This window comes from Oculina patagonica, chromosome 14 (genome assembly GCF_052425735.1).
Source record: "Oculina patagonica isolate OP01 chromosome 14, crgOcupat, whole genome shotgun sequence".
In the NCBI taxonomy this organism is placed as follows: Eukaryota; Metazoa; Cnidaria; class Anthozoa; order Scleractinia; family Oculinidae; genus Oculina; species Oculina patagonica.
Genome location: NC_135771.1, coordinates 4,941,721 through 4,967,950, shown reverse-complemented (window position 1 = coordinate 4,967,950; position 26,230 = coordinate 4,941,721). Strand labels below are relative to the sequence as shown.

The 26,230-nt window shown below is 40.3% G+C and overlaps 1 protein-coding gene across 26 annotated transcripts in view; it reads left to right on the top strand.

The window, feature by feature from the left end:
• Positions 1–25,387, top strand: part of LOC144638083 (uncharacterized) — an 85,027-nt gene extending 59,640 nt beyond the window's left edge. For 12 of the 26 annotated variants that reach the window (XM_078497190.1, XM_078497188.1, XM_078497191.1 and 9 more), the window contains 34 exons: positions 142–300; positions 405–455; positions 662–694; positions 1,078–1,359; positions 2,105–2,272; positions 2,781–2,813; positions 2,938–3,219; positions 3,810–3,983; positions 5,059–5,091; positions 5,689–5,970; positions 6,918–7,076; positions 7,431–7,472; positions 7,584–7,616; positions 8,174–8,455; positions 9,098–9,265; positions 9,396–9,431; positions 10,028–10,309; positions 11,499–11,672; positions 12,525–12,557; positions 13,094–13,375; positions 14,565–14,723; positions 14,832–14,879; positions 15,287–15,319; positions 15,771–16,052; positions 16,796–16,966; positions 18,124–18,156; positions 18,474–18,755; positions 19,654–19,821; positions 20,143–20,175; positions 21,105–21,386; positions 22,081–22,239; positions 22,673–22,762; positions 23,498–24,072; positions 24,747–25,387. In XM_078497190.1, coding sequence (XP_078353316.1) covers positions 142–300; positions 405–455; positions 662–694; positions 1,078–1,359; positions 2,105–2,272; positions 2,781–2,813; positions 2,938–3,219; positions 3,810–3,983; positions 5,059–5,091; positions 5,689–5,970; positions 6,918–7,076; positions 7,431–7,472; positions 7,584–7,616; positions 8,174–8,455; positions 9,098–9,265; positions 9,396–9,431; positions 10,028–10,309; positions 11,499–11,672; positions 12,525–12,557; positions 13,094–13,375; positions 14,565–14,723; positions 14,832–14,879; positions 15,287–15,319; positions 15,771–16,052; positions 16,796–16,966; positions 18,124–18,156; positions 18,474–18,755; positions 19,654–19,821; positions 20,143–20,175; positions 21,105–21,386; positions 22,081–22,239; positions 22,673–22,762; positions 23,498–24,072; positions 24,747–24,911 — 5,468 coding nt within the window. In that variant the 3' untranslated portion in view covers positions 24,912–25,387. Of the gene's footprint in view, positions 1–141; positions 301–402; positions 456–661; positions 695–1,077; positions 1,360–2,104; positions 2,273–2,780; positions 2,814–2,937; positions 3,220–3,809; positions 3,984–5,058; positions 5,092–5,688; positions 5,971–6,917; positions 7,077–7,430; positions 7,473–7,583; positions 7,617–8,173; positions 8,456–9,097; positions 9,266–9,395; positions 9,432–10,027; positions 10,310–11,498; positions 11,673–12,524; positions 12,558–13,093; positions 13,376–14,564; positions 14,724–14,831; positions 14,880–15,286; positions 15,320–15,770; positions 16,053–16,795; positions 16,967–18,123; positions 18,157–18,473; positions 18,756–19,653; positions 19,822–20,142; positions 20,176–21,104; positions 21,387–22,080; positions 22,240–22,672; positions 22,763–23,497; positions 24,073–24,746 lie in introns of all 26 variants that reach the window. The other 14 variants (XM_078497205.1, XM_078497199.1, XM_078497209.1 and 11 more) reach the window with 12 other exon arrangements.
• Positions 25,388–26,230: the final 843 nt, after the last annotated feature.

Genomic DNA, 26,230 nt, shown 5'->3' with positions numbered 1-26,230 from the left:
AACGTTGTTAATATGGGACTTAAAACCCGCCCTTAAAACCCGGCAGTGAAAAGCTTTTACTTTATTAGCTCTCACCTATTGTTATCACCGTTGTTTATTATTGTTTAGCTAATGTTTAATTGTAAACCTGTTTCTCGCCAGGTACCTGCCGAAGGAGGACAACATCTCGTTACTGCTGTGCCTTCCCGTTCATCTACAGAGGCCGTCGTTACAACAGTTGTACAAGGACCCGTCACAATCGACCATGGTGCGCCATTACAAACAACTATGATCGCGACAAGAAGTGGGGCAACTGTGCTGGCAAGTGTTTAGGAGAAATTTTCACTTAAAAAATATTTATTATTTTTACCGCTAGTTATATCTATACTGATTAATTTAATTGTGTTGAATTTATTTTCTTGTAGGTCGTCGTAAACCTGTTAAACCAGTCAAACCTGTTGTCCGTCCTCCAAGAGGTGAGTTTCAAGATTTTGTGCTTTTGTTCTTTGGAAAAGAATTCTTCATTTTCTTCTCATTATCACAGATAAATGTCAAAGGGGTCTAGGACCCTGGGACTTCCTATTTAAACAGTTGTTTTTTTTAATTAAAAGTTGAAATATGCTACACAGTTGTGCCGTTGTTATGGTTGTAAAACTAAACCCTAACTTTGTTTTCCTTGCAGCACGAGTGTTTAAACTTACAACAGGAATGATTGGTAAGAACATTTCTCGACACTGGGCTTTCTGTATTGAATCCCTTTCACAGTAGTACTTGCCAGAAGTTGCTATTTTTTGAATTATTGTCGATAATAAATACTATTACCAATTGAAAATAGTTTTCATTTAATTCCGTGGTTTGCCCTTTACGTTTTTTTTGTTAACTTTGTCAAAAACAACTTTCCTGTAGAATGCGAGTTTTGTTCGGCGAAACGTTGGCCTAAAGGATCTGGGACGAGAGTTAAAATCATCGAGTGAAACTGGAGAGAGAAACTTAGTCTCTCTTTTTTCATGCATCGTGCGTAGATATCGCGAGAGAAAAAAAAAATTGCAAAAACCTCTGTTGCAGTCTAATTTTTAAGGTTTCTCTATTTTATTTCAGCCTACAGTATCGGTTGCTACAAAGACACGGGCCGGCGAGCCATACGTCCGTTGGAAGGCAGAAGTGGTTTCCTAAAAGGTCATTACCGCAAGAGACGAGACGCCCTTCGAAAATGTTTCCAAGCTGCATTCAGACGAGGCTACAAAATGTTCGCGTTGCAACATCAGGGATGGTGTGCATCCTCGAGGATGGCTCACGTGACCTATCGCAGATACGGGAAATCTAACAGATGCAGGAATGGAAAGGGAGGACCTTGGGCCAACGATGTCTACGTTCTGAGAGGTTAGATTGGTATCCTGTGCTTGTAGCGTTTTTAAATTGAAATCGTTGACAACACCGTTTTTCAGTTTTTTTCACTCAACTTCAAATCCATTGATGCATGACAAAGTGTAAAATTACTGTGGTAAAAATGAAATCACCAAACATTGTCGTGGATGCTATATTTGAGGCGAGAACCTCGCAGCTGCTTTCATCCACACAAACTCCCGTTTTCACAGGTCAACTAAATAAAACATCAGTAGGCCATTTCCGAGTTACCCTTTGCCTCTGTTTCAAAACGGGTCTACGTGCGAAACCATTCAAATGAAAATGATTTTGATTTACATGAAAATGGACCAGTAGGTAAAACTCATTTTCATATGAATAGTTTCGCACTTAGACTCGTTTTAAAACAGAGGCGAAGGGTAACTCGGAAATGGCCTATTGTCCTAATGCTGTGCTTGTTTAAACAAAAGTAAGCAGTACTTCTCCTAGATGGGATGCCTAGTCCATCGCAGGTAGCCCATCTCCCCCCCCCCCCCCCCCTTTCCCTCCAAAGCAACAATTGGCCTGTACAATTTTTTTTTTTCTGGATGGAGAGAAGTACTGTAAGAGCAAGCTGTTTTTTCCTAAGAACACAAGACAATGACCCAGGATAGACGGTAAACGAGACCCTCTGACTCCAACAGACTAACCTTAAGGCCATCCTCACCCACTGTTAACCCTTCATATGCATCATATCAAATTTTATCGCTTTGTTGTTTTTCAGGTTCTTGTCGCATGCGAACAACTCGCAAAAACTGCTGTATATTCCCATTCATCTATAAGCGCAGACGATATACCAGCTGTACCAGCGTCAATTCCAAGCGGCCGTGGTGCGCAACTACCTCAAATTATGACGCGGATAAAATGTGGGGTTACTGTGCAGGAGGAGTAGGTGAGGAATAAACTATCATAATTAATAAAATTATGTCAACGATGAAAATGTAGCTAAGGTAGCAATTATTTTGAGGAGGAGTAGCTAGTTGAAAAATAAATAGTGATAAATAATGCCATCACAGCAAATGGAGAACAATAGTGTGCACATCCAAATTTCAGTCTTGGAATTGTTATTTTATGTTCTGAATTTTGTGGTCACTTGGCAGCTTCTTCTCGGGTTCTTATAAAAAACATAGATACGCCATGCGTGCAAGTGATATTTTTCTGGGTAGGAAAAATAGCTACTTGGACTATTCTCTTGGATTGGGTTTGTAAAAATACATACCATGTTAAATGGTGAAGATTTAACAAATAGGAATTCTAAATTAAGGTATGCCACCTTGTGCGTCTAGATGGTAGATTTACAGGGGGTTTTTCGCTGCTTTTTGTTTTTGAATTGTTTTCTGTTTTTTGTTGTTGTTTTTTTTTTTTCATTTCATTTGAGCTGTTTTGTTTTTTCTTCACAGTTTCCTTCATTAAGGTGACACCGTCAGTAACAGGTAAGTGTTTGAATTCTGGCCGATAAAATATTATTTTTAAGCGGAATTTCTATTCGTTCCTAGGTCAAAGCCAGCTTGAGTTTCGTAATAAATTCCACTTATGTTCCCTCTGATTTGGTTTCAGTCCAAAGAATCGGTTGCTTTAAAGACACAGGGCGCCGAGCCATTCCTCAGATGGACGGCAAAAGTGCGCTGTTGCGAGGAAATTACCGGCGTCGTGCTTTCGCAATCCGCAAGTGCGCGCTTGTAGCCGCCGCACGTGGATTCAAACTGTTCGGTGTCCAACATGGCGGCTGGTGTGCAACAGGACCGCGGGCGCAAAGAACCTTTGCAAAGTATGGCCGATCTAACAGATGTAGGAATGGCAAGGGAGGACCATGGGCAAATGATGTGTATAGGGTTTCAGGTGAGTAGAATGATGCACCTTTAAAAAGGCCGTATAACTGGATTTTAATTTTAATGTGACAAACCTCACGCATACGGGTAAGACAAACTTTTTCGATGAGTGAGATTGTGTGCATAGAATTGATGGTATACCTATAGGGCTTTGTTCACACTTGGGGCCTGGGCACGGTGCCTGAGTACGATTCTCGCTGGGCACTAATGTGGATATACTATTTTTTCAAGCACCCACGCCATAATTTGGACACGGTGCCCCAAGTACAAGGTTGACACTTTGCACTCGGTCACTTTCAAGTACTTGGGTACTTTGGTTTTCTGTGTCTGAGCAAGACGCCATTTTTTGTGGGTCTCAGGTACCAGTGCACGGGTACTAATGTCAGTACGACAACAGCTACGTGAAATTTTCGCGTTTTTCGCGATTTTAATTTGATGTATAAGGAAAAAAAAATGGTATATTTAATAAAAGAAATATCAAACAAAGCTTCAAAATTGCCAAAACTAACTGTCACCAAATACTTCTCTTCTTTACGAAAGTTGTTCTCATAACTCTAGAAAAGTTAATAACTGATTATTTTTATCTCCTTTTCAACTAAGGAACCTGTAAATATCGCACCACCAAAGGCAACTGCTGTTCGTTTCCGTTCACGTATCGCGGGCGTCGATACAACCATTGCGCCAGGATGAAAAACGGAAGGACCTGGTGCGCAATCACTCCTGACTACAGGAGAAACAAACTGTGGGGGTACTGCAGGGGAGGAGGAAGAAAACGTAAGACATTTACTTACCCATTCTTTATAGTTATTGGTTGAGATCGTTTATAAAAGCGAGAACTATAAACTATAACTATAACTATAAACTATAAAGGCCGAAGTTTATGTTATCGAGCAAAGCCGAAGGCTAAGACGGGCGGAAGATAAACAGATGGCTCAAAAACCGAACATAATATCTGTTTTATTGCACAAGTAAAACGCTAATTCTTACACTTCTTATGCGTTTTGCAATTTGGAATTGACTCACCTTTGATATAACTTGTTATAAACAATGTAACTCCTTGTAAAGTTAAGCTTGATATTTGTGTGCTAAGAACAGCAGTTCGAAATTCAGTTTTAGATCGATTTTCTTGCTCAATAAATTGAGCGTTTTCACTCACGTGACCAGCGGCCATATTGGTTCACTAGATAGAAAGATAGATAGATTTTATTAGCAAACTCATTGCAGCCATGGGAGCGGCTGGATTACGAATTACTTTACAATAAAAATTATTTTATACAAGATAAAATGTTACAAACTATTTATAATTAAAACTGTGGTTCATAATAAATGTGTTCCTAAACCTATGTGTCTTACAAAGTCGAAGTATCCCCGGTTTCGTGTGCAGTAAGTAGACTCGTTACGTGGCGGCAGCAGTTCATGTAGCTTATGGCTTGGGTCTCCCATAATTTGATCGCATAGAGTTTGGTCAGTGACCATCTCCTCTCATACAGTGAAGAGATGCCTGCAGCTACAAGAGCCTCAGCATAAGATATGTCAGGATATATTATCCGCACGCTTTTGCAGTCTTTCCGTTATTAGATAGGTACTGCGGGAACGCATGATGGAAAAACTGAGCACGCATACTCTAAGACAGGACGGATGCATGTTGTATAGAACAGTAACATATCCTTCGAGTAAAACAAAAGACGGGTTCTACATAAAAATAGAGTTTTTTTTACCGGAGGAATGGCTTGGTACACCAATATGGCCGCCGTTTCTTTGTTTTGGAACACTAATATGGCTGCCGTGGCATCATATGAAAACGCTCTACAAAAGAAAATTTAACAATAGTATGTTTTCTCCTTCATAGCACCACCAGTCAGAATCACCACCGGAGTGGTTGGTAAGTTATAGTTTTACTAGTCTTGTATCGTCTTGTATTAGTTATAACTTCTTATTTTCGCTATAATGTTTTTTTTTGGAAACTTAAGATGAACTGACGCCGGTTTATTCGTTTGTCTCACAATGAAATCGCGTTGAGGTGTTGATCGCGACGTTTCGACTGTTAGTCGGAAAAATAGTGAGATTTGAAATGCTCCAATAGCAGCGAACCAATTAACGTGCTATAAATAGCGACGCGCAAACCATCGACCTCATCGCCTGATGAAGACTAGCAGTATTGCAGTCGTAATGTCGCGATCATCACGTCAAAGCGATTCTATCATGAAACAATCGAATAAACGTTCATTTTTTTCTATCTTACACCACGATGAACAATAACCACATCTTTGATGGCAATGTTTCAAATTTCTGTCAATCACTTCTTGATGTCCTAAAGATGTTATACCTAAAGATGCTTTTGGCCCTTTTGTTGGAGAATCTGTCCACAGGCTAAAATTCATGGCACAAAGATAACCCTATACTAAGCATTTGGTCGATTTTCTTTGAGAATTTTGTGAACTCGATTTAATGAGTTTACTTTCTCTTTTTGTTTTCGTAGCCAAGCCAATTGGATGCTTCAAAGACACTGGTCGCCGGGCTATCCCAGGAGTCGATGGCCGTTACCCAATAGTCAGAGGATACTACCGAAGAAGAAAGGATGCTATTCAGAAATGTGCCGCTGTAGCTCTGATGAAGGGTTACAAATGCTATGCAGTCCAACATCAGGGATGGTGTGCCACAGGTCCGAGAGCTTGCAGGACTTACAGGAAGTACGGACGAACCAATCGGTGTAGGAACGGCAAAGGAGGACCGTGGGCTAATGATGTCTACGTTGTATCCGGTAAGTACGTTTTTGAACTCGTCGACTTGAAATTGTTTTTTAATGGTTAAAGCTGAAATAAATGATGGAAAGCTAGTTTTTGTAATTTTCTTATTCTCGTTTTGCACTCTTGTTTCTCACTCTCTAAAAATAGCCTATTTAGATAGCCTAATATGACTAGTATAATAGCATAATACCAGGGGCGGATCCAGGATTTCAAAAGGGGGGGGGGGGTGGATGGCAGACCATTAGGGCCTAACCCTTAACCCTAACCCTAAGTGGAGGCAGACGGCGAAACGTGGCGTAACAACAACCAGACATGAGCGAGAGCTAATTTTTCTTTCTTTATTTATTTTCTATTTCAAATAAAGTGACATTTCGATTTTTTTTACTGAAAAATGGGGAGTGGATATCCACCCTATCCACCCCCCCTGTATCCGCCCCTGAATACCAATTTGGTAAACAAGAAGCTAGACCTCTGTGTTGATCCTGTCTCTCTCCTTGTAACAAGCAATAGTTTAATTTTGTCCTCAAGTGGGACTCTTAACATCGTTCTTCAAAATAAACCGAATATTGAAGGGGCTATGACACGTAATTTTAAGCAATTTCGGCACTGATCAACCGGTCAAAGAATTAACTGAAATATCACAATAACGGCTTTAAAAAACTGTAGAGTAACTCAAACGAAACACAGAAAGGCTAAAAAGGGGAATGGATGGGCACAATTTGAGAAGATTAAAACGGATTGCGTTCGGGTAAACTTGAAAAACGTCGGCCGTGATTTGTGATATGTGGCCGTTATTTTGCCAAGAAAAGACTTTTGCTCTGCCAATTTGAAGTTTACAGCTCTTAATTAACGAAAATAAACGGAATTTCCTAAAATACCGTGACCTCGCCCCTTTAAAATGCCGCGGAAATGTTCATGGACTACAGCAACGTATGATTTTTTTTCTTTTCGCTGTTAACAGGGAGGTGCCGAAAGAGAACCACTTCGCGATACTGCTGCACGTTCCCGTTCATCTACAAAGGCCGTCGTTATAACAGTTGTACAAGGAAAAACAACAAACGACCATGGTGCTCCATTACAAGCAACTACGATCGAGACAAGAAATGGGGCAACTGCGCGGGTTAGTGTTATCTTTAACCACGTAAGAGGCTTTAACCTGATAGACTATTATCTATTGAACATTACACCTTTGAAACCCAAAGTAAAACCAAGAAATTTAATATAATGTAGTTCTATTGAGCAGTACTTCCATGTAATATTGTTCAATATGCTATACACAAAGTTGATTCTAACTTTTAAGTCTGTGAATGAAATTCTGTTGTATGACCATTCAAATGAGAACTACTGAGCAGCACTTTTACGTGAGACTGTTTTTTTTTTTTCAACTTTGTGTAAAATGGAATTACAACTATTTTATCATTTAAATTGTGAAATTGAAAAGTTTGAGAATATTTTTTTTTCCTTTTCTTTTTAGGTCGCCGACCAGTCAAGCCTGTTCGTCCAGTTCCTCCAAAAGGTTAGTACAGCTAAAAATGCATTCGCAAGTGCTTCTGGTATCGTTTCGTGCAAAAGGCAACAACAAAAAGCAGAAAATATATTGTTAATATTTTTTCTCTCCTTCTTGTAGGAAGAACTGTAAGAGTAACAGTTGGTTTGATAGGTAAGTATGGCTCCAGCGCTTTTTGTTTTAAGCTTCAACTATAGAAGAAACCTTTATAGATGAAGGTAAAAGTGCGAACACGATTATGACATTTGACCTCAAGGACTCATCGAAATACTAACAGGGTTCGAACGGGTCATAAAAACCTGGAATGGCACGGATTTTCCAGGCCTAGAAAGTCATCAAATTAAAGTGTGGGTCATGGAAAGTCATGGAAAATGATGTTGATTGCACAAAATGTTAGTCCGTTTTTGTTTCTGCGAAGAAAATGAGAAGAAGAGACCCACAATCAAGAAAACGTTTGAAAATATCCAGGAAAAAGACCAAATTTAGGTTATGGAAAATTATGAAAGGTCATGGAACAGGTCTTGGAAAAATGATTCATGCAATTTCAAACGCTCAAGAGTACAAACCAAGTACTAAGAAAAGATTAATCTCAGAAAGCCTTATTTTACTTCTACTTCGTGTTTGGATCAGGCCATGCGAAAACATGCGCGTCGTGTTCTATATCTTTCACGTACAGAGAAGTCATTAGAAAACTTTCTTTTTTTACTTAGCCAAGGGCATCGGTTGCTACAAAGACACAGGCCGACGAGCCATCGCACCCCTGGAGCGCAGAAGTCGTCTTCTGAAGGGAAATTACCGCCGAAGACGATATGCTATTAAGAAATGTGCCTTGGCAGCGTACAGAAAAGGATACAGGATGTTTGCAATTCAACATGGCGGATGGTGTGCTTCGGCAAGAAGAGCTCATCTGACATATCGCAAATACGGGAAATCTAACAGATGCAGAAGGGGAAAGGGAGGACCATGGGCCAATGATGTCTATGTCATGAGAGGTAAAAACCCGATTGACTTGTCATGTTTGAATTTGTTTCAGTGACCCGTACATTCTTTGCATATAGGACAAAAAGTAGAAGGCATGTGACTGAAATGATTGGTTTATTTTTCAGTGTACAAAAATGTTATACCCTATTCACACCAAAGCTAAAACACGTTTAAAAGCTGTTTTGTTAAACACGATTTAAATTGTTTTCTTTAAAGTTGCTTACTGACATTTGTCGACTTCAAATTTAGCACAATGAAAGCACAAACTAGAGCTTACTGGAACGCTATTTAAGATTCCGTCTTTTAGTTTTCTGTTGCTGATTTTCATTTTGTTAAACCTGATATAACTAGATATGTTTGCTGGTATGAATGGGGTGTTAGTTTACTTACTTGTCACATATCATATGGGGGTATGGTACCATTTCTCTGTGTCTGCCGCCTTCATGCTGCCAGACACTGACCCAACCTCTCCTCTTCTTTTGCTCACCATTCTCTTGCAAGTATATTTCGGTCTACAAACACCTCTTCTCCAATTTGTTGTCCAGCCCAGCGCTACGGGACAATCATTTTCGTTCTCAAACTTGAACACATGTACGATCTCAATTGTCATTTACACCATTAAACAGTAACTCCTTTTTGTTTTTTTCCAATAGGTTCTTGCCGTACACGCTCGTCAACTGGTAACTGCTGTGTATTCCCGTTCATCTATCGTGGCAAACGATACAACCGCTGTACCAGAGTTAGGTCTAAACGCCCCTGGTGCGCCATTACTCCAAACTATGATCATGATAAACTGTATGGCTGGTGTGGAGGACGAAAACGTAAGAAAACATTTATCATATGTTTCTAAGAGGACACTACCGCAATTACTGCATTTATTATATGCTTCTTTTCATTTTGAAATAAAAAATCTCTAATTAACTTTGAGCTTTTTTTTTTTCGTTTACTCAGCGGTGCGTCCCATCAGAATTTCGACATCAATAACACGTAAGTATTTAAAATGTTTACATTTATTTTAAAATTTCTTTCTTTATCTTCATTAACTGACAGTGAGATTGTCAAAATTAGGCAAACGCACGTAAATTTACCAGACATGCTGTCCATGGATGCAGTCCAAAGAATTTGTAGCTACATGTAGAGATATATCGTACAGTGCTTCACAAAACATTTCTGTGTAAGAATTCGGAAAAAGTACCCAACTGCCTTTGTGAAAATCACTAGTGGTGCTGCTCAGTTGAAAATGTGAACTATATTGTTGAAAACCAAGTAAAAGTAATTTTTATTTTGGTAAATAAGATATTTACTGCTTTTTTATGCAATATAGGTAAACGTGTAAGGTCAATAATGGCTTTTCAACAAATTTGTATGTCTAATCTTACGTCAAAGTTCACCCAAGTCACGAAAGGCGCTAAAAAACTACTTTGGAGCGTTTGTACTGTAATGATGATAATAAATATTCTGATTAAACAAAAAAAACTATTTACAGCCACTACAAGAGGAAAAGAACAAACGATAAAACTGTTCCAATGTTTTTTTTTGTTAATCGGGGCACAACTAATTTTTCTTCTGATTTTTGTTTTCAGTCCAAAGAATCGGTTGCTTTAAAGACACCGCCCGCCGAGCCATCCCATTACTTGAAGGAAAAAATCCTTTCTTAAGAGGAAACTACAAGCGAAGAAAATTCGCCATCCAAAAATGTGCCTTGGTGGCTGTTAAACGTGGGTACACATATATAGGAGTCCAAGACGGCGGCCACTGTGCATCAGGACCGCGGGCGCCACGAACATATGCAAAGTATGGCCGATCAAACAGATGTAGGAACGGCAAAGGAGGACCATGGGCAAATGATGTCTACAGAGTGACAGGTGCTTAGACCACTCGGTTACATTCTTGTGTAATGTCTGTTTTAGCGGTCACACACCATTATCTTTTACACGAAGCATCCGAAGAGAACTACTTTAGGAATGGCGAATATTGTTGTTCGTAATCAGACCGTCCCAATTTTTTCAGGTCTAAACCATCTTTGTTCCTCTTTTACGTTTTACTACCTTCGTAAACTATTATGTTGAGGATTTTTTCAACTTAAAGATATTTTCTACAGCTTAAAATATAGCGTTAAATTGTATACTGTGACATAGCTCGTTTATTGAAGTCTTGATAAAGCGATCCTCAAGGTCTTAACAGAGTTGGGTGATTTTTGGTAAAAATATCCGAACCAGGGGGGGGGGGGAAGAAACTTCCCATACATTCTCTTATATGAAATCTGAGCGATGCTCTCACAACTTGCAAAGCAATCATCGGGGCGGTAGTCAGCGGATGTCTCTAAGGCGCATGAGCAGCTCCTTTCTTTGTGAACTTGCCAAAACAAAAACAACATGGGACCAGTGAGAGAGTTCGATTTTTTTATATATGTAGTAATAAAAAAGAATTTCTAAGTTTTGTCTTTAAAGCAGCGAAAATTTCTCCGGAAAGGTTCTTGGTGTCAATATGTGGTGTTTGTTATGAAATAAAACCATCACGGGAATGGTAATGAAAACGTGTCGATCGAATATTCCCGCGCTGGTCGGAGCTATTGTTCTTGCTCTATTGTTTGAGGTTGTTTGTTGACTTGGTCTTTCTTTGTTTTACTTCATTTACAATCCCCATGTGGGCCAGTTGAAAATCGTGGTACAAACATGTCAAACATTTGCATTTCAGCACTGAAAAGTAGCACGGCATCACAAAATTCTGCGACGATGACGAAATTTTCGGATTTAAACACGCTGCTTTTAGATTTTTAGTTAAGAGAATTGAACCCCTTTATAATAAGTGATTCCACGACAGCAGCTTCCATTTCGCGGGAAAAGATTGCCTGTTGCATCATCGTCCAAAAACCGCTGACTACATCGTGAATTGATCGCTTTGCAAGTTGTGAGAGCATCGCTACTCGGTCCCAGACCTCGTTTCTTCCCCCCCCCCCCCCCCCCCGATCCGAACTGTTTGTCAACGTTTTAAAGAAATTTGCATACAGTACTACGGTCGATTCGCATACTAATTTTTTTCCCTTTTTTTCAGGAAAATGCAAACAGCAAACAGTTCAAGGAAATTGCTGTGTGTTCCCGTTCAGGTATGGCGGCCGAACATACAGGTCGTGCACAGCGCGTGGAAGCCGATTGAGAAGGCCCTGGTGCGCAACCGTCCCAGGCTACCGCAAAGGACAGGCATGGGGTTACTGCAGAGGAAAACGATGTAAGGAATCAGTTCTCTCTTACGAATTTTGGTATAAATGGGAAGTAAAATGGACATACGTGAAATCAGGAACACTTTCACACGCATTTTGTAAAAAAATCTGGCTTGGGAAGATAGTTCTTCTGAAGACAAATCACGAGCTGTTTTTTGGTTTTGTTTTGTTTCGTTTTGGTTTTGATTTTTTTTGTTTTGCTGTTCTTTCACCGAGTTGCCTTGTCAACGAAACAGTATTAGGTTTCAGACTTGTTTTCAGGGTTGAATGGGTTTTCGCCTCCTCCTACGCTGTAATCGGTAAGGCCTACTCTGGGACCCAAAGTCGCCGTAACTTTGGGCGACTTTAGGCGACTTTAGGCGATTTTAGCTTATTTTGTCCAAAATTACGGGCGATTTTGGGCGATTTAAGGCGATTTTGGGCGACTTTAGGCGCTTTTGGGCGATTTTGAGCGACTTTAGGCAATTTTAGGTGACCTTTTAGGCAATTTTAGGTGACCGGCCTAAGTACAGTTGTGGTATACATGTACATGGGAATCGTCATGGTACACCATAAAGCATTGTTACAGAAAATATCTATACTATTTAAAGCGACTTAGAGCGACTTAAGGCGACTTAAGGCGATTTTGGGCGACTTTAGGCGATTTTGGGCGACTTTGGGTCCCAGAGTAGGCTTTCGGTACTTCAGAATTTGTTTGTGTACTTCACAAAATTCAAAGAAGAAAAAAGAAAAAAATGATTAACACACATCGCTTTCAGCCCTTTTAAGGCAAATAACTAGGAACATGAGAATTTCATGTGCAATATACAACAAAGTACCTTTTACACACTGATTGGACCTCTTTATTTATTTTCCAACAGCTCCAGCTATACGAATTACAAGTGGAGTAGCCAGTAAGTTATGCTTCCTGCTCGTTTCTTATTTATTTGTTTTGTTTTTTTCCTTAAAGGTACTGTGTCATGAATTTTGGCTAAATTTGGCTAAATTTAGACATACGAAAATGGCCATCAAATTGAGTGAAATTTAAAAATAACCACTCAAAACATCGAAGGAAAATTTTAATAACACTCCCACTAGAAAAGAAGGTACGGATGGACATAAATTCAAGAGATCGAAACGGATTGTGATATGGGTTTTTTGAAATTTTATTAGGCTGATTATAACGCTCGGTAGGCATATTTGTTCGTTATGAAGCTATGGTTTGTCATATAGGTACATAGGAGTGATTTTTTCGCCAACATTATGTTTTACAGCGAGTATTTGGCGAATCTTAATAAAAAAGAATAAACGTAGCCGTGACCCAGTCCCTTTAATGTAAAAATTTTTACTCGCTTTCCAAATATACCAGCTCGTCTCTCATTTACTTTTACTTACTTTACATCCTTCTCAACGAACTGTTTGTATTTTTATCTTTACAACTCACTTACAGTCAAACCAATTGGATGCTTCAAAGACACTGGTCGTCGAGCTATCCCAGGAGTTGATGGTCGTTACCCAATAGTTAAAGGATACTACCGAAGAAGAAAGGACGCCATTAAGAAATGTGCCCTGGTTGCCCTGATGCTTCGTGCCTCAGTGTTTGCTGTTCAACACCAGGGATGGTGTGCCACTGGTCGAAGAGCTCACGTGACTTACCGGAAGTATGGACGATCCAATCGATGTAGGAACGGCAAAGGAGGACCATGGGCAAATGACGTGTACAGAGTGCATGGTGAGTTAATTAGTTACTCTTTTCAATGACTGTTGACTCTTTGTTAAAGTAGAAGTATCACGGGGACCTTGTGTAATTTCAAAAACTAAGAAACATTTCAGTGTGTACGGAAACCTTTAAAGCTGATTTCCAGTCCGTACTGCGCAGACTCGGGGTTTGTTTTCGTTTTTGTTTTGAATTCGTTGAAACGTTACACTTCGGTGACAGCATACATGAAGTTTTTTAGTCCGCCATTACAGTTCGTTTCTTTCGCGATCAAGAATTCCCGATGAGCTGAAACGTCGGTTTGAAATAGCGTCAAGGTTCTTCTACTCGTTATTATTTGTTCTGCAAGGATATCTGGCGTAAATAATGAAGAAAAAGGTAAGTTTGTCACGGAATTTTAAGTTTTGCTTGTAAACATTACTTCGTGTGAGGCTCACAAACATTGCAGGCGGAGATTGCGCAGTACGGACTGGAATTCAACTTTAAATAATGGTCCAGGTTCATTATAAATTACCACCTAGCTAGTGTACTGAAACTGTCAAGGAGAATCTCTGGCCATAGATTGAATGGAAATGAATTACAACTTTAAAATTTCCGGAGGAAGTTTTCAAGTTCTTACATTTTTGTTTCCATAATACGCTAGAAACGATTATGATTTGTTCTCTTTTCAAGAAATCGGTTGATATATTTCTCTTGGTGTTCTAGGATTATTTTGCAAACCAATAGGGGTATTAAAACACAGTTTCGACGAAAAACAATGAAAATCCCCGTGCCATATTTTCCCTTAAGGCCAGACCAAATGAAGTCGCAAGTAGACGCGAGTTTTCTATTTGAGACTCCGTTTGGCCAAAACTTGCGAGCAGTTGCGATGACTTGCGTTCACGTTGGCCGAATTTTTTTTTTTTTTACTGTTAAGTTACCCATCGCAATTCAACGCAAGTTGATCGCACGTTGTTCGTTACGTCTTGGCCACGCGGGACTAAGCCCGTAGCCCGTAAATGGCTAATTTTTGCAACTAGCGTGCACTTGTGGCTAATGCCACCAAACGCAAGTCTGTACTCAAGTTAAGCGTGCAACTACTTGCGTCTCCGTCTGGCCAGGCCTTTACAGATACAGAGCGATCTTGTTGGACAAGCGCTGAATTGTGACAAGTTCGTTTTTTGGTCCACATGGGAATTTAGTTATGGCTATTTTTTGCTTACAGGTCGTTGCGGAGCAAAAACAACAAAAAGATATTGCTGTTCGCTTCCGTTCATCTACAAAGGCCGTCGTTATAACAGTTGTACAAGGACCCGTCACAATCGACCATGGTGTGCTCTTACACCCAACTTTGACCGAGACAAGAAGTGGGCCAACTGTGCTAGTAAGACAATGTTTAAGTATTTTCGCTAAGAAATAGTAACACTGAAAAGTGGTTTATAATTAGTGTTGCATTGATCAAGTTAATTTTTGTTTTCACTTTTCTTTGTAGCACGTAAACCTGTTCGCCCTGTCAAGCCTGTCGTCCGTCCTCCAAGAGGTCAGTTGTAAGCTTTTTGTGCTTTTGTAGAGCAAAGAACCAGCGGCTGTTATGACTGTTATGGGTTTGGAATACCCAGTTCTGGGGGGGTGGGGGCATGTTCTCCGTCTCCCCTCGCTCAATTTTCCTTCAAGCTTAAGGGAACGGGACCTCAATCATGATAATTGTTTGCCTTTGTAAAAGATCACAAAAGAAATAATAATAAACTAAATAAAAACAATGATGGATAATTTTGAGAAAGATTGAAACAGATTGTGAACTTCGAAATGTTATGAAATCTCTTCCTGTATAAGGTGCTCCCTCTGTGGCGTAGATCGTTAAACATTCATTTGAGAGGTGGCGCTCGACATGATATTTTCGAATTTCCTCCTGACTGACTGGTTTTTTCCCCTTTTTCTTTATTACAGCACGCGTTGTTCAAATCAGCATTGGATTGAAGGGTAAGTGTGACATATCAGTGAATATTAGATCTAGTTCTTCAGATGGTTACTGAACTTGATTTTGAAAAAAAAAAAAAACAATATTAAAAACCAAACCGTGAACATCGCTAAGGGTGTTCAGCCTAGATGCCTCAAGTTGATTGAGTCAAATTGCCAAAATGAATAAAGCAACAAGTATCTATTATTTATTGTTTGCCGTTTGGGGCTGGATGGAAAATAATTTATTTGTCAGTTACTGGCAGTTGACAATCAAGACATGTAGCATTTTGTCAGGATTTTGGGGCGTGGTATGGCATGTCTCGGCTCCCATAATGGTGCATCCAAAAATGAGATTTTTCTCCTGTGGGAAATTAGACCTTTTTCGACGCAATCTCTGTTATATTTTAGGGAATGTGTGGACGCCGTAAAAGCTAGTCAATACCACTGATTTAACTGTTTTATCCACTTCTAGCAATTCCCATCGGTTGCTACAGAGACACTGGCCGACGAGCCATATCAACCATGGAAGGCAGAAGTCGTCTTCTAAAAGGACACTACCGCCGAAGACGATATGCCATCCAGAAATGTGCCGTCGCTGCAAACAGACGAGGTTATAGAGTGTTCGCAGTGCAACATGGAGGATGGTGTGCGTCATCGAAATATGCTTATCGAACGTATCGAAAATACGGGAAGTCTAGGAAATGTAGGAACGGAAAGGGAGGACCTTGGGCCAATAGCGTTTATATTTTGAGAGGTAAGGATTTGCTTTGACCATGATGTTTTCATAACTTGTGGCCAGTTTTTTTGTCAGTGCAGTCTGGTTTGGCAAGTGATCTGTGCTATGGTACTTTGAATTAAGGTTATTTCTCTGTGGTATAGTTATCTTTTTAAAATGCCTGCGTACGATCCATTTTCTTTGACTGTAGTTGGAATGGGCAACTAAGAAAGGCCTTTGACGTTTATGTTCTGAGAAAAAATACCGTTTGAATACTGTTTGACTCATAATAACTCATAATGCACCGTTCAAAAGACTTGCACTTTCAGAATCACTGGGTTTAAAATACCTTCCAAGCGTCCTAAAGTTCTTTTTTACGGTGTAATAATTTTCTGAAGTTTATATTTTTGCTATTCAGCAGATCTTTTGTGTTATTTCATTTTCTGTTTTATTGTTTTCATGTTTGACTGTCTGCTGTAAATTTTCCTTAGATTATTCCTTTGGCTAAGAGTATCTACAATCGAGGGAAATTCTGAAGCCGGTTGTTGAGAAAAATTAACCACTGCAATAAATTTGAGAGCTGATATTTCGAGCTTTTTCTCTCCGTCTGTTCGAGATTGTCTGATATGAAATTACCTCTTTGATAATAAGCCTTATATTTGAAAGACATACGCTTGTGAAGTCCTCCTTGTCGATTGTTCCAAGTACACAAAACTCACCCCTATAACTATCAACTGAAGTTATTTGCTAAATGGCTGGACTATTTCATACCACTTCCGCAGGCTCCTGTCGTGCACGAACTACTCGCAACAACTGCTGTGTGTTCCCGTTCATCTATCGCGGCAGACGGTACACCAGCTGTACCACAGTGAGATCCAGAGGACGGCCGTGGTGTGCACTTACTCCAAACTATGATCAGGATAAACTGTGGGGTCGCTGCCGCGGAAAGGGAGGTGAGGAATAAACATTCCTAATAATAAGCCGGGCCCGGGGGGGGGTACTCCCTATAATGGCCTATACAGGAAGGCTCCGCCCGAAAGGGGTACCTTTTTCAGGCTTCAGGTATATAAAAGGGTAGGGACTTCACAAGTTTAGGTATACGAAAGGGTATAGAAATCTGTCATTTAGGTTTTTGAAAGAGCTTTTAATTTAAATATTTCGAACAGATGCAATTTATAGCTGTATTATTTCAATTTATTAAGCGCTACTTGAAAATGACAAGAAAACGTCATGTTTTAAGTCTATACCGTGACTTTCAGGTATATGAAAGGGGTACCTTTTTCATTAATAAGTATATGAAAGGAGTACAATTTCTGGCAAAATGGTATATAAAAGGGTAAGGGGTAAGAATTCGGGGCGGAGCCTCCCCCTACAAAACTTTTTTGAGTACTCCCCCCCCCCACCCCGGAAAGTCGGGCCACTAAAAAAGGACACTGTCACCAGTTTCACTTCAAAAACTCGAGAGCCTAAAGACATATGTAAACTACGAATAGTGGTCCAATTTTGTTACAAATCACCATCCAGCGATAAACAAGTGATATTATTGTGGTGCCATCAGGAACTTTAGATCTCATCTTGAAAAAGTCAGGCTGATTTTTTTAAGTTTTGTAATTGTGGACAGGAAAAACACCTAAAATTTTATTATGGCTCACTTCTTCCTTCAACAGTAATTTACTTGATATCTCCATCTTGATGTACTAGGTGCATTTCATGTACGAGAAGACCTATTCCCCCATTTTAGTACTTTTTACCGAAAAGCATTAAAATCCCCGTGACAGTTTAACGCCCATGGACGTGAGGAAATATATTTGTATTGTTTCGGCTGGTAGAAATGAGGACAGTTTTTTTTCTTTTTTGTGTTTTGTGAGCTGCAGTATTCACATCGCCTTGGCATCCTAAACGTTATACATTTTTTGTCAGGTTCATGTAGATCTACAGGGCCCCTCTTGGATACCAGCCAAGTTGCTGACTGGGCCACCCTGGCTAAATAAAGTTTACTCACTAACTGACTTGCTAACAAATACTTGCTACGAAAAATTAAAGACTAAGGAGTTTTTCTTTACATGTGTATTCTAAACATTTGTTTGTTTGTTTGTTTTGTTGTTTATAGCGCGTCCAATAAAGATCACTCCATCTATTCGCAGTAAGTATTGCTTCTGCTTGTTTGTCTGTTTTTGTGTACGCTCTTTAGTCCTGAAAAAGGAAGAAAAAAATCTTATAGAATTTTCCAGGCGTAATTTTTCTATTGGTCTAGTCTGTTCTTTTGATGAGTTTTTTTTCCAACGACATATTGGACGTTTTTGCCAATTTGCTTTTTGGCGAAAATATTTCATTTCATAAAGTAGTTGGGTGTCCCCTTTTAGCAGAGGGAGAACCCTCTGCTAGCTTTTTATATGCGAAAGCATTTTCAAAGGACCCGTTTAAAAAACGGTGTATGTGTTTTCTCGCAAATTTTCCTAGTTCAAAGAATCGGCTGTTTCAAGGATACATCTCGCAGAGCTATTAGACAACTGGATGGGAGATTGCCGCTTGTCAGAGGAAACTACCAACGACGAAGGCAAGCCATTGCTAAATGCGCATTGGCGGCCGCAAGATATGGTTATGCAGTGTTTGGTGTCCAACATGGCGGCTGGTGTGCATCAGGACCGCGGGCTCACAAAACGTATGCAAAGTATGGACGATCTAACAGATGCAGGAGAGGCAAGGGAGGACCATGGGCTAATGATGTCTACAGAGTGTCAGGTTTGATTTCGTTCTTTCTTTTGTGATTCTTCTTAGTTCCACGGTGAGTTGCAAATTTTAAATAACATGGAAGTAGTCGTTCACTAATATAATTAAATCTGACGACATAACGCAAAGCATTTATTCTGAACGTGGTAAACTTCGTTGTAATACAAGTGATCCAAAGTTTAGTTTAATACAAGCGAGTTTTTTTTTTAATTCCTATAGACCGAATGCATAAATGGCTGGCAATTTAAAATTCTTTTGTATGCATTTAAATTAGCCTGACTAACCTCGTTTTTGAGTTGATAATTCGAAAGAATTTTTGCTCTAGAGCGAGGTTAGTCAGGCTAATTTAAATGCATACAAAAGAATTTTAAATTGGCAGCCATTTATGCATTCGGTGTATAGCCTTTTAAGTAGAAGATATTGTGTAGTCATAGCAACTGGTTATAGAGGTGGTTCAATTTTACCCATGGTACAATCTGCAGCTAAGGAGGCGCGATGGCCTAATGGTTAGCGCGCTGGACTCCGGAGTCCGGATCAAGTGGTCCGGGTTCGATGCCTGGCCAGGGTCATCGTGTTGTGTTCTTGGGAAAGACAGTTTACTCTCATAAGGCCTCTCTCCACCCAGGTGTATAAATGTGTACCGGCGAATTTACTGCCGGGGGGGGGGGGGGTAACCCTGCGATGGACAAGCATCCCATTCAGGTGGACTATAAATATTCCTAGCCGCTTCAGTAATGCTACTGCCAACGAGGCTTCCCCAATCTGCAGCTGGTATCTACCATACATCAGAACAAAGCAAATTACTGAATTGTACCAAGGGTAAAATTGAACCACAACATAGCTCTTCCATCAATTCATATTGTCCATTCATATCCATTTCTGCTTCTTACACACGCTGTCGCCTTTTTAGGGAAATGCCGACTTCGCACTACAACCGGTTACTGCTGTGTACCGTTCACGTATCGCAGGCGCAGGTACAACGGCTGCGCCACGAATCGACGAGGCCAGAAATGGTGCGCGATCACTCCAGACTACAACAGGAACAAACTGTGGGGGTACTGCAGGGGAGGAAGCAGGCGTAAGTTAGATTAAATTTGTTTTCTTTCTGTCTGTCTGTCTACCTGTCGGTCTGTCTGTCTGTCCGTCTGTCCGTCTGTTTTTTTTTCTGTTTGACAGTCCGTCTGTTGCCTGTCTGTCTGTTCGTCCGTCTGTCCGTCTGTTGTATGTCTTTCTTTCTGTCTGATTGTCTGTCTGCCCCTTTGTTTATCAGTTTGTTTCTATTTCTGTCTGACCGTCAGTGTTTGTTCTTTCTTTTGCTTGTGGTTCTTTACTTTTATTGCGTTTTGTGATAAATTTTAAGCTTTTCAAAGTTGTATAAAATCTTCATTTTTTTTTTCAGCTAAGCCAATAAGAGTGACCACTGGAGTGATAGGTAAAGAATCTGAGTTTTTTATCATAACTAGCTCGTTATGGATAGTTGAGATAGTTGAACGGTCTCTCTCCGGTCTCTTACAAATATTAGCCAGATTCAATGCACCACTTCACGAAAATGAGCTTTGGCTATATAACGTCTCCGTCACTGAACGTCCCAGCTTTAACCCAAGTACCACGGAATGCCATGAATGTTAATAAAGCATTCAGTATGTAGAATAACTCGTATTTTCACGCAATATATCAAACACGAGAGACAGTGTTTCATCGGGATATTCAAACACCGAGAAGAGAAATGAAAATAATAATAATAATTTTTTTCTAGCGCAATACATTAAAAAATCTCAATGCTCTTACAAGAAATATATTTATATAAGGAAACAATAACGAAACAATATTAAGAGAAGTAGATAAGATATTTAAATTACAATAGGATAAAATAATAAATTCATTAAAATACTAAAACTCATTATAAAATTCTAAAGCGGAGTATATTTAACGAAATTCGAGTTGTTTGGATACCAAATAAACACTGTCTCGAGTGTTTGATATATCTTCTCAATCGGAACAAAACTACGGAGTAAACGGAGAAATAAAATCGTAAAAGTCTGTGCCCACAAGACCGAGTATCCAAACCTCCTTCACGGTTATGATTTTCTTTAGTTTAACTTGATGAAACATGAACATGCATAGAAACGAAGCTGCTATTCTTTAAGGAATAGAAAAAACGTGATCATAAGCTTTACTCCATCCTCAATGAGCTAATAAAAAAAGTGTATTGTACCTATTGGTGCGGATCAGGAGCTATCAGGCAAATAAAAATTAGTAAAAGAGTTGTGTCCGGTGTCCTCGAATCGTCACAGAGGTTATACAGAAAAACGGAAGTTTCATATCATGAGGTATATTAAATATATTTACTTGCATTCGTAGTCAAGTCCATTGGATGCTACCGGGACACTGGTCGTCGAGCCATTCCAGGAATTGATGGCAGAGACATCCTGCTTCGGGGTCAGTACCGAAGAAGAGTCGATGCTATTGATAAATGCGCTCTTGCTGCCATGAGGCGCGGTTACAGGGCGTTCGCTGTACAACATCAAGGGTGGTGTGCGACAGGCCCAAAAGCTCACGTGACCTACAGGAGGTATGGACGATCCAATCGATGTAAGAACGGCAAAGGAGGACCGTGGGCTAATGATGTTTATGTAATATCAGGTAAGGGAACCATTTGGACTATACTATTACGTGTCTTAATTAATCTGGCTTAAACAGTGGAGGTACAAAACGAAATTGTGATCACGGTAAATTTCCGATACAAACCCGATATAATGGCTCAGGTTAAGTCAGGTGACTTATTAGGCCTGCGCTTTGTCGATTTTCTTAGCACTAGGAGTATTTTTACTCCACTCCCCCTCCCCCCCTCCCTTGATGGGATGCTAGGCAGGGTTACCGCCAGTGATTAAATTCGCTGGTACCCACCTGGGTGGACAAAGGCACTGTGGAGTTGTGTCTTTCCCAAGAAGACAATACGATGACCCCGGTCAGGGCTCGAACCCGGACCGCTTTAGCTTCCTTCGAACCTTCCTGAGTCCAGCGTACTACCCAATTAGACCACCGCACCTCCGGATCAGACTCGTACCCAGTCGTTACTCTTTTTTCGTTTTCGCTACGTTCGAAGAGGATGATGGGAAGGACGTAGAAAGAGTAACGACGCTTCGCAAAATAAGTTCGTCCTTTCCTAGATGCCTTGCGCGCCGCTCAAAAAGCAAGAGAAGCGACTGGGTACGAGTCTGCCTCCAGATAGTTTTGTAGATGTGAAGTTTTCACATTGAAATATTCACTGAATACATCGGGCTGTGTGTGTTTTTTTTAATTGCCTTCTGTTTTCGTTTTATCTCGCTTCAAACAGGGAGGTGCCGAAAGAGAACGACTTCACGTTACTGCTGCAGGTTCCCGTTCATCTACAAAGGCCGCCGTTATAACAAATGCACCAAAAAGAACCACAAACGACCATGGTGCTCCTTGACAAGCAACTACGATCGAGACAAGAAATGGGGAACCTGCGCTGGTGAGAAATATACGAATAGTCATTTTGGTTTCAAAATCCACCATGTTAAAAATGAGGCAAACATACAGCGCCGCCCCCGAAGAAGCGCGGCATTTGGGACAAAAAAGTTATAAGCTCCGCCCCCGAACAAGCGCCGCAGTCCTGATGCAGCACTTTTTCGAGGAATTCCGTATAACAAATAGCACTACAAAACAACTCTAAAGCAAACCGATAGACGTTTCGTTCCATGAAAAGTGATGTTTTACAATTCAAAGTGATTGTTTTACCGCGCACCATTAGCTTTTCATCCAACATTCTTACAATACGTAGTTTTGTTAATGTTGTTGTCGTTGTAAAGGTCGCGAACGAAGGATTGTATGAATTTAGATTTTGGTGAATTATGGGTTACCTTTAGGTCTGATCATAAGAATTACTTTGCTTTCTTCTCTTCTAGGACGACGTCCAGTTCGACCTGTAAGACCAGTTCGACCTGTTAGACCTGTAAGACCAGTTCGTCCCGCCAGGCCAAGGTTACCAGCTGGCGGTAAGTTATTGTTTTCATTACCCTTCTCCCTCTAAAAAGCGCGCAAGCTCAAAATTCCAAATCTCATTTTGCAATAATGAAAATGAAACAGTACCACATATAAGTACAGCTCAAAAACTTTCATGAATGGTCACATACTAGGGTTTCATCCACAGCCTTTAAAGTAATAACCACTTTGCACTACATAATAAACAGTACCGCATAAACTTGAAGCAATACTCAGTAAGATTTTTTGAATGGTCAATCAAAAGGGGTTGTTGTCCATAAAGTTAGAACCGCCTTATTAAGCATGATAAACAGTACCACATAAATATACTTCATATACCCGCTAAAACAGCTTTCATTGCACACTCGGATTTCGAACACAGACTTTGAATTTTACCAAACTAGATAGGTTAGTTCCAACCAATACGACGTGATCTTAATAGCGAAGCGCGCGAGCTCTGAAAATAGAATGCAAATGATTATACCCCACGAGGCTCAGAAAACATCAGCGTGTTCTGTGAAAAATAGAGGGACTCTAGGCGAAGTTTTCGTTTTAATAAAGTGTTTTAGGAACACCGGAGGTTTTAGAAAGTGTTTTAGAAAAATCGGACGCCATTTTGGTTTGTTTTTCTGAGTCTTGTCTGAGTCATTACGTAACTTGCGTGCATCGCTATTATATATCCAGTGACGGCAAACAAGTAATTACTGACCAATGTCTAACCTCCAAATATCTCGTTATCTAACGTGCAGGCGTATCCCACATCCCCGTTACCGCTGACATTGCGTTCTTGATCGATGGCTCCCGCTACGTGGGTCGCCGTAACTTCCATCTTGAGAAGGCCTTCATCAAATCGATTGCCGGTCGCTTCACAATCGGCAAGCACCAGTCACACATCGGCGTTGCCACCTACGGCAGCCGTCCCCACCTGCGCATGCGTTTCAACCAGTACAGCTCTCTGGGACTGGTACTGAGGGGCTTGAATCACATCCGCTATCCAAACCAAGCCGGTAGACGCGTCGATCTGGGATTGCAATCTTCCTTGCGATACTTCTTCTCGAGGAGGAATATATACTCGTTCGTTCGCAAGATTTTGGTAGTGGTAGTCAGCGGAAGGCAGACGGGACGTTCGTCGTATATCATCAACAGGCTTCCGTCGCAGTTCCGTCGTCAAGGCGTGCTCGTTTTCATTGTTGGCGTTGGACGTGTTGACCACAGATACCTGCGACCACTCACCTACAGGAACAAACACGTGTACGTCGTACGCACGTACAGGAGCCTGGTCGCCAGAGCGGGTAGCGTTGCAAGGGCCATACACCAGGAGATGGTATGTTCGCAATAAGTTATCATTTGAGTCCTGCTACGTAAATTTATACCTCAGGCCCCAATTGTTCAAAAGTTGGATAAAGCTATCCACCAGATAAATTTCTATCCAGTGGATAGCGTAGTATGTTTTGTTAAGACTTATCAACTGGATAGCAATTTTTCCGGTGGATAGCATTATCCACCCTTTGACTGGTCCCTGGTAACAATATAGTCATGTTCTATTGTTGCTAGAGCTGAATGAGTGTTAATTTTCCCGTTCTATTGAGAATAACCATTTTCGATTAACTGGTTGAAAGTATTGTTGAATATTGCTCAATCTTTTCAACCGAAAATTGGTGCAAACGTCTTCTCCTACGAAAATCAATCGTTTCAGCCTAGTTCAATGTCGTTGAAAAAGTCGATTTATCAAACCCAAAAAATGCTACTTTTAAAACGAGAAGAACTCCGGGACGAATCTCATCTCGCAGTCGCTTGTGGGACAGTTATGGCGGGCTTCCTCGTCTTCTGTTTGCAATATAAGACTCTCCCCAGTTTATTTCTCGTATCTGAAGTGGCGACTGAAGAGAACACGATAAATCCAACAAACCTAAAATGGTCCATGCCATCTTCATTATCATATTTGTTTTACTCCTACCAATGTCATTTCGTATTCTTTTTATTTTCTATCACTTACAGAAAATCGAAAAGGAGCGATACAAGGATCAGCTGAGACGCCTCAACATTGATCTTGGCCGCCAAAATAGCACTGGCCTGGTGGTGGAAGGCGAGAGATACAAAAATGGAACGACAGAGCCCATACCAGAAATATGGAACGGAACAGAAGTTGTAAACGCGTTGTAGATAAACCAAGCAATCTTAATAAGGTTGAAGAAATTAAACACGTTGGCGCACTATAAAAGGGGCTAAGCCTTCTCTTTCTAAAAGTCTCCTTCGTAACTGTTACAGTATTTAGGTCACGTAATACTTTACAAGGAGCATTGCGTGACGTGACTGACACTTATTGGAGTCATCACACAACAGTTCGTGACAGGGGCGTTTTATGACAAACTAACTTATGTATTATGTGTGCGACAGAATCTGGTATTGCTTAAATTATTTCAACTAGAGTGTAAATCAAACTTTTTCTTGACAGCAACATGTTAATAAAATTTCTATTTCTAACTTGAACGAGATTTCAGTGCCGTAAACGTCACTTTTCTCAAAAAGCCCCTTTTATAGAACGCCTTCGTACGTATTAAACAGCATTCAAAGCTGAGAAAACGATGTATTTAGTTTAGAAGATGGAATAAAGTTCATTGATATTCAGTGTAAAAAAACTTGTGTTTGTTTCCTGCTTTGGGCGAGAGGGGTCAGCTTTGGGAGAAGTAGGGTATACAGCTGCATGTCACCCCCGTGTTCTGCAATGGCGTACAGTGAAGAGACTGAAGAGATTGATAAAATTGCAATTAAATTTTTTCCAGTCATCGTTTCTAAAGAATACAAGACCAACAATATTTTTCCCCCTCTAGCCTAGCTATCATATCGACACAAACCAACCCCCCCCCCCTCCCTCCCCTTTTAGGGTACATCTCCACTTCGCCCCCCTTTTAAGAAACCTTAATTTGGTTCTTATCTGAAGTTTAGGCTCAATTTGCATGAAAAAGTGGTCTTCATTTTAGAAATTGTCTTTTTTTTTCTTAACGTAGCTTACATTTTAACCACGGAGAAATAATTTCATTTGCCATTTTCAAGTTTCCAGTATTAAAAACGGCGTGACTTATCCCTTGTAACATGTCGTGACACAAGCGTGACCTAGCCACTTGTGGCTCGAAAAGGGACAACTTTGAACTCCAAACCAATTTATTGTGCTTGTTTTACTTTATTTTATTCTTGTAAATGGGCACATCCTTAAAATGAACACAGCCCAAGAGAAACAGGATTAAAAATCTTAGAAGCTTGTGATCGCAGGAACAAAACCGGGATGGTGGGCCTGTGACGTAAGAAGTGCAGCTGTTTTCGCGCCAAAACGCGGCTTGCTGCCACACGCGTGTCACCTCTCGGAATGGCCATTGGGAACATAAATGACTCGCAGTTGTTTCGACAAAGTAACATCCGAAAACTGAGAAATTTCACCGTCTTTTCGACTTATTCGCGTCAGGAATAAAAAAGAAGAGCATTTA